General features: G+C 38.2%; 1 protein-coding gene across 4 annotated transcripts in view; it reads left to right on the top strand.

Annotated features, from left to right (window-relative positions):
• The window catches only part of LOC150101336 (mitochondrial 2-oxodicarboxylate carrier), a 223235-nt gene that overhangs the window by 169363 nt on the left and 41236 nt on the right, over window positions 1-12636 (top strand). For all 4 annotated transcript variants that reach the window (XM_090400214.1, XM_090400216.1, XM_090400217.1 and 1 more), the window contains exons 8-9: window positions 571-623; window positions 11151-11247. In XM_090400214.1, the coding sequence (XP_090256340.1) occupies window positions 571-623; window positions 11151-11218 (121 nt within the window). In that variant the 3' untranslated portion in view covers window positions 11219-11247. The remainder of the gene's footprint in view (window positions 1-570; window positions 624-11150; window positions 11248-12636) is intronic.

The raw sequence follows: 12636 nt of genomic DNA, 5'->3' as shown, positions 1-12636 counted from the left end.
GACAACCATTTTTGACTTTTCCCAGAGGTGTGGCAAGGGGCCGAATCCTGCTGCCATACATACGGCCTACCATTGGCTACCCTTGTTATCCAGGGCTTGACTACAGTTAGCAACTCCACGAACAAAGCCCGAATTCCAATGCCAGGGTTCTTCAACACCTGTTCCTGCAGATTTGCGAGGAATTCTGCTGTACGAACGCAATCAGATCGTCTGCTAGGGATCTTTCTTCTTGCTACATCCTCGTAGTCACCATTGCAAGTCTCTAGTTCATGCCTGATTGTTTTTACTGTATTCAGGGAGCATTGGGCAGCAGTCGTAATATCCTTATTTTGATGGCGGGCACGAATCATCATGATACAAGTTATTCTCTTCCATGATTCAGGTGGGTTCCAGCTATCCATCCTTTCTGACATCTTGTATATGAATGAAGAAGGGTCCAAACTTTTAAATGAAGAGAAGTGTGTGTTAATACATGTAACTTACGGAAAAATATAATTAATTATAAATATGTCAAATTTATCCCGAACACCCTGTATATATATATATATTTTTTTTTTTTTCTTTTTGCAGTTTTAGAGCACTCTATAAAGGATTAGTGCCAAAAGTGTTACGCTTAGGACCAGGTAAGAACAACATGTGTCTATCCAGATTTACTGCATTAATTTTTCAAAAAAATATGCAAAGTAAATTCAAAATCAATATCAAGAAGCAGTTAGTGATGGTCATCCTGATATTCTTCTTAACCCTGCGGAGGTCACAGCTGATCTGACAGATACATGCAAATTGTTTATATAAATAATCTTATACATATCCAGTGTATAGCTTGGAGGTCATGAGTAGCTGTGCATTCATATATTACGAGTGATATTCCACACTATTTATGCAGTCAATTTTGGTTTAACACGTGTTATGTAAAGATTTGTGATATTTCATAGTAAATTGTATCTGAGAGATACCGCGACCTCCGATGTCAGTATAGTATTGGTTTAGTTTTTTTTTTTATTTATTTATTTACCGTTGTAAATGACTGGAAAATATAGTGACAGAATAATCCATCAGATGTTGAAGAGATTCAGGAAACGTTACTGGAGTCCGAAAGTGATATTTGATAGTAAATTGCATCTGAGAAATGCCGCGATGTCAGTATAGTATAGGTTTATTTTTTATTTTTTTCTTTGTTCAATAATTTCCAGATTGTAACTGAAAATAAATAAACCATCATGTATTATAATTGCAGTGTTTTTTCTTTAAGTTTTATTGCATTTTAGCACATGCTAGTAATGAATGTATCTCTCAGATACATGCGCCATACGCTGCAATTTTTTTGAGTGCGACCTCCATAGGGTTAAAGAGCTAAAGGTTGTAGTCCTTGAGAAGTACTTCATGCAGAACCTATTCCACAAAACTGGAGTAGATCCCAGTGTTAATCCTATAATAACCCTTCAATAGCTTAAATGTCTCTGGGCACTCATTGTGTGTGAAATGTACACAAGTTCCTCACGCCAGCTGCATGACCCTTCTCTTTGTTTTCTGAATCAACCACTCTCTACACATGAAAGTCAATCATAAAAATACTAGTTTTAACTGTGGATACAAAAAAAAAATACTCCCATAAAAAATAGTAAAAAAAAATTTTAATGAAAAAATATACCAAAAAAAGTTGGAACAAATAAAAGTATGCTCTAATCTTCCCAAAAATAATACCAAACCTGTTTCCAATAAGAAATACTTCCATATTAATTTCACCAACATTCGAGGCATTAATACAAACATCAGTAACATACATCACCACTTACAGACACCAAAACTTGATCTCTTTTTCCTAACAGAACCTTAGTTGCATCCTCCACGACCACAGTCCACCTCAACTATCCCAGCTACAACCTACATGATGCATTTCACAAAAAAAGGCAGAACATGTGCTTTTTGAAATTACATGGTATGAATATCCCATGTCAAAAGCTATCCAAGTTAGAATCCCCACTTTTCAATCTATTCTGGCTCAAGATTTTCTTACCTCACTTTACAGCCTTCATTTGCTGCCTTTACTGTTCTCCTAATTCTGACAATCCTGCTGCCCTTTTTAACTACCTATCACTAAAAATTGATTTCTTCAAACTAATTACCCAAATTGTGAGATTGTCCTCCTTGGGGATTTTAATATCCATAACACAAACTAGCTCCCTTACTCCAACTTCAGATATCAAGCTGGTAGGGGAGCTGAATCATTTGCCGTCGGTCATGACTTAACGCAAATAGTCAATCTACCAACCAGAATACCAGACAATCCTCATCATTCTACCAATGTTCTTGACCTTTTCTTAACCAATTCTCCCTCCAAATATACCATGGATGCCTGCTCTCCATTTGGAAACATAGCAAAAAAGCTGGTAGGGAAGCTGAATCATTTGCCATCGGTCATGACTTAACGCAAATAGTCAACCTACCAACCAGAATACCAGACAATCCTCATCATTCTACCAATGTTCTTGACCTTTTCTTAACCAATTCTCCCTCCAAATATACCATGGATGCCTGCTCTCCATTTGGAAACTGACCACAATCTTATTCAAGTTTTCTTCGCTACATTTCATCCTCCACCCAGCCAATCTCAGCCTTGTAATCTATGGCACCATAATTGTGCCAAGTGGGATGACCTCTGGAATTTTTATGCTGCTTTTCCATGGTCAGATTACTGCTTTCTCTTTCATGATCCAAACACCTGCAATGAACTAGTAACTGAAATAATCCTCACTGCAATGTGAGTGAGAGCCTTCATTCCCCACTCCACTACAAACCCCTGGCCTGTATCTAAGCCTTGAGTCCCTGGCTAAGACTCTTTGGTGTAACTTCTGCCCTTCCATGTTGCCACTTCTCTTGCATCCTGATAGCACTATGGTAATCTTACTCAAGGAAAAGACAGACTTCTTGGCATCAATTTTTTTCCCTCCAACTCCTGCCTGGACAACCAAAGCAAATCACCTCACACACACTTCCACAAACTGCTCACTACATGTCTCCTCTGAACTTTTGCCAAAAGGACATCAGAAAAAACCTCATTAATCTTGATACTAATAAGGCTCATGATCCAGGTGGTATTCCTCCAGTTGTGCCCCAGAACTACTACTATCCTGTATCGTCTATATAAACTTTCATATTCTACTGGCATCTATCCAACAGCATGGAAGTCAGCCCACAATCCATCTTGTACCTAAAAAAGGGAGACAAAAGTCAGCCATCTATCATCCCATTTCTCTTGCCTCAATACTTTCAAAAGTGATGGAGAAGGTTATCAACAACCAGCTTCTTCATTACCTGGAGACTCATCAGTTAATTAGCGATCACCAATATGGATTCCACCATTATCGTTCTGCAGCTGACTTCCTAGTTAATCTCACCTATGTTTGAACTCAGTCCATGAAAAATTTGGAGAAACTCACTTTATTGCTCTCAATATTTTTATGGCATCTGATCGTGTATGGTACGAAGGCCACCTGAACAAACTGCCATCTTATGGCCTCCCTTCTGTACTCTGCAATTGGATTGCCAATTGCTCACTGATGGTTAATTGTGTATCAATTAACCACCAGCTAGATAGCTTAGTAGCTAGCTAGTAGATAGCTTTCTCTCATCAGATTTCCTCATCAATGCTGGAGTGTCTCAGGGTTCTGTGCTTTCACCCACACTCTTTCTCCTTTATACCAATGACTTCATTTCTCTGACTTCAAATCCTATTCACAGCTTCACCGACCACAGTACTCTTCATCATTCAATATCCCTCCAGTATCCTAAAGTTAGATGCCTTAAGATCATCCATGACTTAAACATTGACCTCCTCAACATCCTGAAATGGGGTGAAGACAACTTGGACGCCTTATTACCTGCAAGAAAAATCCTCTCATTTTTGATAATATTCTAGTTTTCTTGAAAGATCAACTTTCTCTTCTTGGATTGACTGTCACATCAAGTATATTCTGGCACAAACATATTACTCACATAGCCTCCTTAGCCTCTAAAACAGCTTGGCATTCTTTTCTGTTCTAAACATTACTTCTTCTCAACTCCTAATAGTGTATCTCACAGATCTGTCCAACTTTGGAGTAAGTACTGTTCCCACATTTGGGGTGGAGCACCCAAGACTTTTCTAAGAATTCTTGATGATATTCAGAAGAGGGCAATCCACTTAATAGATGACCCTTCCCCTCACAGATGCTATTCAGTCACTTTATCATAGGTGCTCTGTTTCAGCACTGTGCCTTTCCCATAGGTAATTTCATGGGCATTGCTCCTCTGAATTTGGCTGCTACCATTCCTCCACTTTCTTCTAACCATAGAAGAACTAGAGCAGCCACTGGTGAACACTGTCCAGCTTCAAACACACCAAACTAACGTCTCATCAGCTTTCTTCATTCCATCCGCTTTTATTCTTTGGAATAATCTCTCCTATACCCTTTTTCCCACTGAGCACAACCTCCCACTCTTTAAGAAGCATATCAACAGGCTACATTTTTCTGCTTAATCACTTGCACACATATGGCACTATAGTGTCATAGGTCTTGTGACCTTTTGTGTGGGGTCAACATGAAAAAAAATTCATGTCCCCCCCTTGTCTTATATTCACCAATATTCACAGTCTGTATGTCCTCAGTCTATCCTCACAATTAACATTATAAAGTCCTGATATAATTTTTGTTATCCATCTCTGTACCCTCCCTAAGGTTACTTCATCCCCTTCAAATCCTGGGAACCAGATCTGAGCACAAAAATCCAGATGTGGTCTGATCAAAACTTTATAGGATGGGACTGTCACTCTTATCTCTTGTGGTCAATGTCCTTTCAACAATATTGCAGCAAATTCTTTTGAAGAGCCAAAACGTCAGCACTATTACTAATAACCCTGCCAAGCTTTATATCATCCGCAAGCAACTGAATATCTCCCTGTAAGCCTGTGACAATATCACTGACATAAAGATTGAATAGTAATTATCCCAGTACTGAATTCCACTTGTAACTTTCCTGCTCCCTGTTGCAACTTAAAAAAAACAACCTGTCACATGGCACTACAGGAATACCTTGTATAGTGTGGTTAATTGGTTCCAAGAAGAGTCCACGCTATGCAAAACCGCGTTGTTTGAGGTCTAGTTATAAAGGTCTTCAATTTAATTTGTTTATTAAAAAATTTAGGATAATAAAAATCTTTAAAAATGAAAAAAAAAATGTTATTTTTATTAACTGAATAACAAATAAAATCCTTTTAATCTGATATAAAAGTTGTAGAAAACAAAGCAAATATTGCTTCAATTTTAGTGTACAGTAATTTACTTTTTACTAAAGTAGTCTTTTAGTGTTCGTTGAACCATCTTTGTCCTCTTTGTCTCTTCAAGTACTAGATCTCTGTAGCATTTGATAGCATTATTGAGACTTTGTCTCACTTTGATGCTTCTTTCCAAATTCAGGTCAGAATTTGGAAAGAAGCATCAAATGATAAAGTCGGAAGCTTCTTCGATTTTTCTCACATCATTCACATTGTTACAATCGAAACTTGTAAAACCAAGATCTTTGCCCATCTGCACAATTTCTGTTGAGATTTCTGTGTTACAAAAGCAACAAAGTCCTTTGAACAATGTGGCAAGATATTATGCCATACAGCTCTCATGCTTTGAGTCACCTCTTGTCAAGATTCATAAATATTTTGAATGGCATCTTTTATGTTAAATTTCTTCCAAAATTCACTCACAGTCCAAGAATCTTCTTCTGCTGCAGCTTTAATAGCTTCAGCAAAAGTTCGTCTTAAATAGTAAGCCTTGAAAGTGGAGATAACGCCTTGATCCATCGGCTGCAGAATGTTGTGTTTGGAGGGAAAAAATGAATCTTGACATTTTTATCTAAGTCAGTCAATAGAGTTGGATGGCCTGGCGCATTGTCTAATAAAAGAAAATTTTTAAAAGGAATTCGTTTTACAATAACTTTTAACTTCAGGGCAAAAATGAGTTCTAAACTAGTCTTCGAAAATTGAACAAGTCACCCACGCTTTTTTATTCGAATGCCAATGAACAGCAAAGAAATCCTTAAGAGCTCTTGAGTTTTCCGCTCTGTACACTAGCAGTGGCTTCAATTTTAAATCACCTGATGCATTATCTTCTAGTAAAAGTATCAATTGGTCTTTATACCCAGCTTGTGTTTTTTCCTTCTCTGCTAGAAATGTGTGCGATGACATTCTTTTCCAGAACAAGCCAGTCTCATCAGCGTTAAAAATTTGATCATCTGTGTAGCCTTCCTTCTCAATAAGCCCCTTCAATTCATTGGGAAATAATTCTGCAGTTTTAGTGTCAGCACTTGCGCTTTCACCTTGGATTCTTACGTTATGGAGTCCCATACACTTTTTGAAACTTTAGAACCAGCCACGACGTGCTATAAAAGTTTCACTGGTTGTACCTCCTTCATTTTCGTTTTCATTTTCTTTTATTTTGTCATATAGACTTGTTGCTGTTGCCCAGATTATCATTTGACTCAAAGGAATCTTTTTGCTGATTACAATCTTCAATCCAGATCATTAGAAGGCGTTCCATATTTTCCATTGTAGAAGATCGATTTCTCGTGATCACTTTTGACATATAAGAAGCAGTGCTCATTTCATGTTGTTTAATCTTTTCTTTGCTCTGAATAATTGTTCGTACAGATGACTCATTCATTGAATTCTCACGTGCTCTTTTAGCAAATGAAGCGCCATTCTCATGACATTTTATAATTTCAAGTTTCTTCTCTAATGTCAACCACTTGCATTTTTTTGTTACTCCAACAGTGTCTTGTTTGTTTCGTCTCTTTTCACTCATACTTAAATAATAAAAAAAATATTAAATACTAATATTAACGTAAATTATAAAATGCCGCGGGGAAAGAACGTGTCTACGCGAGATCTAATCGAATAACTACTGCATAAACGTGGCTCTCGACTATCACTTGTGGCACCCGGGAGTCGCCGGTAAATGTTAGTGTATGTAATAATAAAAACCGCCTTAGACCAAAACCCGCGTTGTTCAAAACCGCGCTATACAAGGTATTCCTGTATATTAAATGCTTTTGCAAAATCCCAAGAAATAACATTATATGTCTTACCCTCATCCACTGCTCTTATTTCTCTATTATTATTATTATTATTATTATTACATGACACCTCCAGGGAGTCCAAAGACTCATCAAGGGAGGGTACCTACTCTACAACTCTGTCTCCACCACTCAATTCACCAACTACAACAAACAGCAACTACCTTCATACCAATGCCATCTACTGCCGACCACCATCACTAATATTTTCACAATCACAAACATCCATGCCCACAGCAGGATTCGAACCTGCAGCATTTCGGCTGGAGAGCGCAGACCACTCAGCCAACCAGGCCAGCTAAATGATAAAAAGATAACCAGATTACTAAAACAAGCAGACCACTTAACAAATCCATGCTGGTCTGCATAAATAATATTGCCTTCCTCTGAACAATTCTGTATTAGAGTTCTTACCAATTTCTCCAAAATATTAACTACAGAAGAAATACAAACAGACCTATAGTTTGATACCTCCATTCTATCACCACCTTTATGCAATGACACCATCCTGCCCTCCTTTCCTTCAGAAACCTTTTCTTTTACTAGACTTTCAATAAACAGCCAAATTAATGGCACAGTCAGTTCCAGAGTATATTCCCTTAAAACACATGGTGAAATTCCATATAACTCCCCCCCCCCCAGCTTTACTGACATTTAATATACTCAGTATTCAGAATATATCCTCTTCTTTCACTTCTAACAACACTCATCATCCCTTATCCCTATAGGAATAAAGTGTGTTGTCTGTAGTTATCTATTTGATTCCTAATCACCTTATGTTCTTCACTTGAGGTATACAATCCCTATCCTCTGCCATTACTGACAATTGTTTCTTAAATATGTCCCACACACTACTGACTTCCGTTGCTTCAAATTTTTTTGTCTATTGTACTACTCCAGGGTGATTTTTAAGGCTATGATAGTTGCTACATTATTATTCCACATAAATTCTTTCCATCTTGATTCTTCTGCATGCCTATCCCTCCTGCAAGTCAAGACTACATGGTCATTCTCACCAATTGTGGGCAAGTATAATATCTCAATCACAATCTGATCTTCTGATGCAATGACCAAGTCCAAAACTCTTGATTCTTGCACCCCCTCCCTCCACCACATGCTGCTTAAGTCATTTGTCCCTCAAGAAGTCCAATAATTCAGTTCCTTACTGCATGCTGTTTCCTCTGCTAAGTTTATATTGTTATAGTTGAAGTCCTCCATAATGATTACTCACTTTTGCACTTACAAACAAATTTGCTCATACATCTCATGTTCATCATTATCTATATTTCCTGGTCTATAGCAACATTCCACTAAATATCTTGTCTTATAAGATGAGGCAGCCCTGCAAGAGGATTTGAATAAGCTAGACAGATGGGCAAATGAATGGGGGTGTTGGTTCAATGCAGCAAAATGTCAAGTCTTGAGGCTTGGGATCCATTGATGGGAGGATGCATACTCGATTGGAGGAGCTGTACTGGAGGAAGTAGGGGAGACAAGAGATCTGGGGGTGATGATTGATAGAAAACTGAAATTCAGGGAACATATTGCAAAGGTGGTGAGGGTAACTCAGAGGATTGCTGCAATATTGAGAAGGATGCTGACCTACAGAGATAAAAGAGTTGTCATTCTGTTGTATAAGACCCTGATCAGACTACACTTAGACTATTGTTCTCAGATTTGGTTCCCAGAATTTGAAGGGGATAAATTGACTGTGGAAAGGGTACAGAGGCGGATAACAAAGATGGTTTCAGGACTGTACAATATGAGTTATGAGGATCGACTGAGGGAATGTGGACTGCAGAGTGTGGTGGATAGAAGAAGGAGAGGTGATATGATCGAGACTTTTTAAACTGTTGAGAGACAGTTACAGGGTAGACATTGGAGAGTTCTTTCACTTGATGGAACGGCAGGTTATGAAAGGAGGCTGTGCGCAAGAGGGTGATGAGTGGTTTCTTTGCGTGGAGGGTGGTTGAACCTTGGAATGCATTGTCTGAGAGAGTGGTTGGAGTGGGAATGGTCAATGGGTTCAAGGAGTGGTATGATAAACTTTGTGTTTCCTAAAAATTACCTCCCACAATGAGTCTTTTGACTCCATGAAGGCCTGGATAATAATAATAATAATAAACATCTATCTCAACACCATATATTCACAGAGCCATTATTGTTATTTCCACTGTGATTCTCCACCCTAAGAGGGCACAGTGGAAATAACCTGTGTTTCACCTATACTAACAATCTTTGGAGAAACTGAGTCAATGATTGGCACAAACTCATTTCCTTTATTCTTAATGCTCCAAGCATTTGTATATAGATAAACCAGCACATCGCCAGTATTCTTATAGTAATTATTACTCCTCTCATGCTCCATCTAGCTCTGCAATTTGATATACACTCTCTCATTTCTCAAGCCACTATCCCTACACAAGGCCATCCCTGCTAAGTTCCACCCTTGTAATTCTACTTTCCCTGCCTTGACACACTTGCTTACTCAGAAAATGACAATCTCTCCAAATGCTGCATCCTTCTGCATTTAAATTGAATAGAGCTTTCTTCTATCCTAAAATGCACTACATGCATCCACATATTACTTAGATAAGGATAATTATTGTCTTGAATTATATGTTTATATCTGAGGATACTTTTAATTCAGAGCACATGTCCCTGTTAGGTCACATGAAAAGATTTCTGTCTGGTTGGATTGAATCCACTTCTTTCCAATAAAATTAACAGGGGTAATTTGTCAGTAAAACAGTGACACCTGTGACAAGCAGCTGCCATTTTTCTCGGTATAAAAGGAGTGCAGTTTGTCTGTTCTTACATAAAAAATATATTTATGGATCATAAATTTTAAGATTAGCACACAAACGTTCACTCTGTCACAAAAATATATTTTCTGGAGACTTCTTCTTCTTCTGCAGTTTCTCCCCACTTAAGTGGGGTCACTGTTGATGATGAGTCTCCTCCACATCCTCCTGTCTTGGGCTGTCACCACATCCAAGTTCTTCATCCTCAAGTCCTCTTCTACCAGCTCTCTCCATCTCTTCTTTGGATGCCCACGCTTCCTCCTTCCTTGCACATCCATCTGCATGACCCTTCTTCCCACATATTCGTCCTCCCTCCTCATCACATGATCAAACCATCTCAACCTTGCCTCCTGTATCTTCGCTCCTAAGTTCGTAACTTTCACTGTTCCCCCTCACATAGTCATTTCTCAGATGATCCTTTCTGGTCACACCGTACATCCACCTAAGCATTCTCATCTCTGATACTTCCATCCTGCTGATGTTATTTTTCCTCAGGGCCACAGTTTCTATAGCATACATCATAGCTGGCCTCACTACTGTCCTATATATTTTGCCTTTCAGATTGATCGGCACCCTCTTATCGCATAACACTCTAGCCATCTCCCTCCAGTTCCTGCATCTCACTTCCTTCTCAGCTCCTCCATCTTCTTCCATTGTTGGACCTAAGTATCTAAAGTCCCTCGCCTTCCTGATGACATTTCCTTCCAGCTCCAGATCTGTCTCCTGGCCGCCGCCCACTGTGCAACACATATACTCTGTCTTACTTCTGCTCAGTCTCATACCTCTCTCTTCCAGTACTTTTCTCCATCTTTCCAGTTTAGTGCCCGCTTCTTCTCTTGAATCTGCACACAGCAAGATGTCATCTGCATACAACATTGTCCAAGGCGCATCTTCTCTCACCTCCTCCGTCACCACTTCCATCACAATATTAAACAGAAACGGACTTAATGCTGACCCTTGATGCAAGCCAACTGTTACTTGAAAACTTTCTGGAGACTCTGACTGGTTTAAAACATTTTTGATACAGGCTATTTCTGCTGAACTCTTACAGATGACATACAAGGCTGGTTGGCTGCATACCATATAACTGGATATTGTGTGACTTAAGATATATATTATTGTACAATATAGCAAAGAATGCCCTTGAAAACTTTTGTTTACTGAGTATGTTTCTTTTCTTGTTTTTTAGTAGTCAACTGTATATCTTAAATAAAAAAATATTTATGCATAATTTCTTTTTAGGAGGAGCAGTAATGTTGCTAGTGTATGAAAATCTCTATGAGTATTTGAAGAAAAGGTTTGGAGAATAAATACAGATTGCAAGAATCAAGCTTTTAATGTATGTACTGAAATATGAGTTTATTTTAATGCCATCCACTCATCCAATTCTCATCACTTTAGGCAGTTTAAAACAGCTTGCTTGCCATTCCTATGCTGCATCCTTCTAGTGGTAAATGTTTTTATCTCTGTAGATATGTGTGTTCATGGGGTCCAGTATGCCTGTTTTGAGGGATGCAAAATGAGAGTTTCTGGGAGGGGGAAAACCCTCTATCTTTAATTGTGAAAAGCCATGGTAAAGGTTCTTTACCAAGGCTTTTCAATAAAGAGTCTCCATAACTCAGAGAGTTTTGATGAAACCCTTTGGTTGAAACTACCTGGGTTCTAATCCCATCCATGAAGTTCCAACCAAAGGGTTTCATCAAAACTCTGAGTTATATAGGCTCTTTATTTTAATGGAGGATATTATAAAGTTTTCTGCAATGCTTATGTCTATCTACATAAGTAATTGAATAATACATAATGCCATTTTGATGTAGCACTTTGTATACTGCTTGCATTAGCCACCAAACAGTCTCTCGTCATGGTTATAATCTAACCTGCAGCCAATTTTATTACATATGATTCCTTATCATTTCTTTACTGCAAAACGTTACCATCATTTTTACTAGATCATGACTTCGTTCTGTACTAGAGTAAGTGTTCTATAATAATATTATTATTATTATGAGATACCTCCAAGAAGCCCAAGGACTCATCATAGGCAGGCACTCTACTCTGTTACACACATCTCACGATTTCCCTTACTATTCAATTCTCAACTGCACACAACGACATTACTACCGTCAATGCTATCAACTGCCTACTTCCACCACCATCAGTAATTTTGGCTGTAAATTGCATGTATTCTCATGGCTGATTTGCCTTTATGCAGGATGAAAAACCTGAGTTCCATGATAAAAAAAAAACCTGCTACCTCCATATGAGATTGGCTAACTCACCTTCATCTAAAAAAATCCCATATAAAGATTCCTCTTGTTACAATGACACTCGAATGCAGGTCTTCCAATTGAAGGGCTCAATGTTCCATTGTTCTTCCAATTGAGCTACAAGGCACTTTATTTATTTTATTTTGTTTCATTTTTGTCTGGAATTACTTCTTAACAGAAGAAAGCAGTACTAGATTTTTATGTATTTATTATTATTTTTTTGTCTGGAGTGATTGAATCCACTCTTTCCCAATAAAATTAATAGGGATATGATTTGTATAATTCTACATGGATCTAAAAGGAGCTGCAAATATTCTTCTTGAAATAGCAAGAAGAATATCTGAGGTTAAATCTTGGTAATCAGAATTGCTGACTGAACTGATGTTCAGGTCACTACACTGAACTTGCCTAAGTCTAGCCAGTCTGCAGTAACTAAATCCTCTGCTTACACTTCATGTTGG

The sequence above is a fragment of the Typopeltis vanoorti genome, chromosome 11 (assembly GCF_054136105.1).
Source record: "Typopeltis vanoorti isolate ZY-2024b chromosome 11, IOZ_Tvanoo_1.0, whole genome shotgun sequence".
Lineage (NCBI taxonomy): Eukaryota > Metazoa > Arthropoda > Arachnida > Uropygi > Thelyphonidae > Typopeltis > Typopeltis vanoorti.
This window is presented reverse-complemented; position numbering and strand designations above follow the sequence as displayed.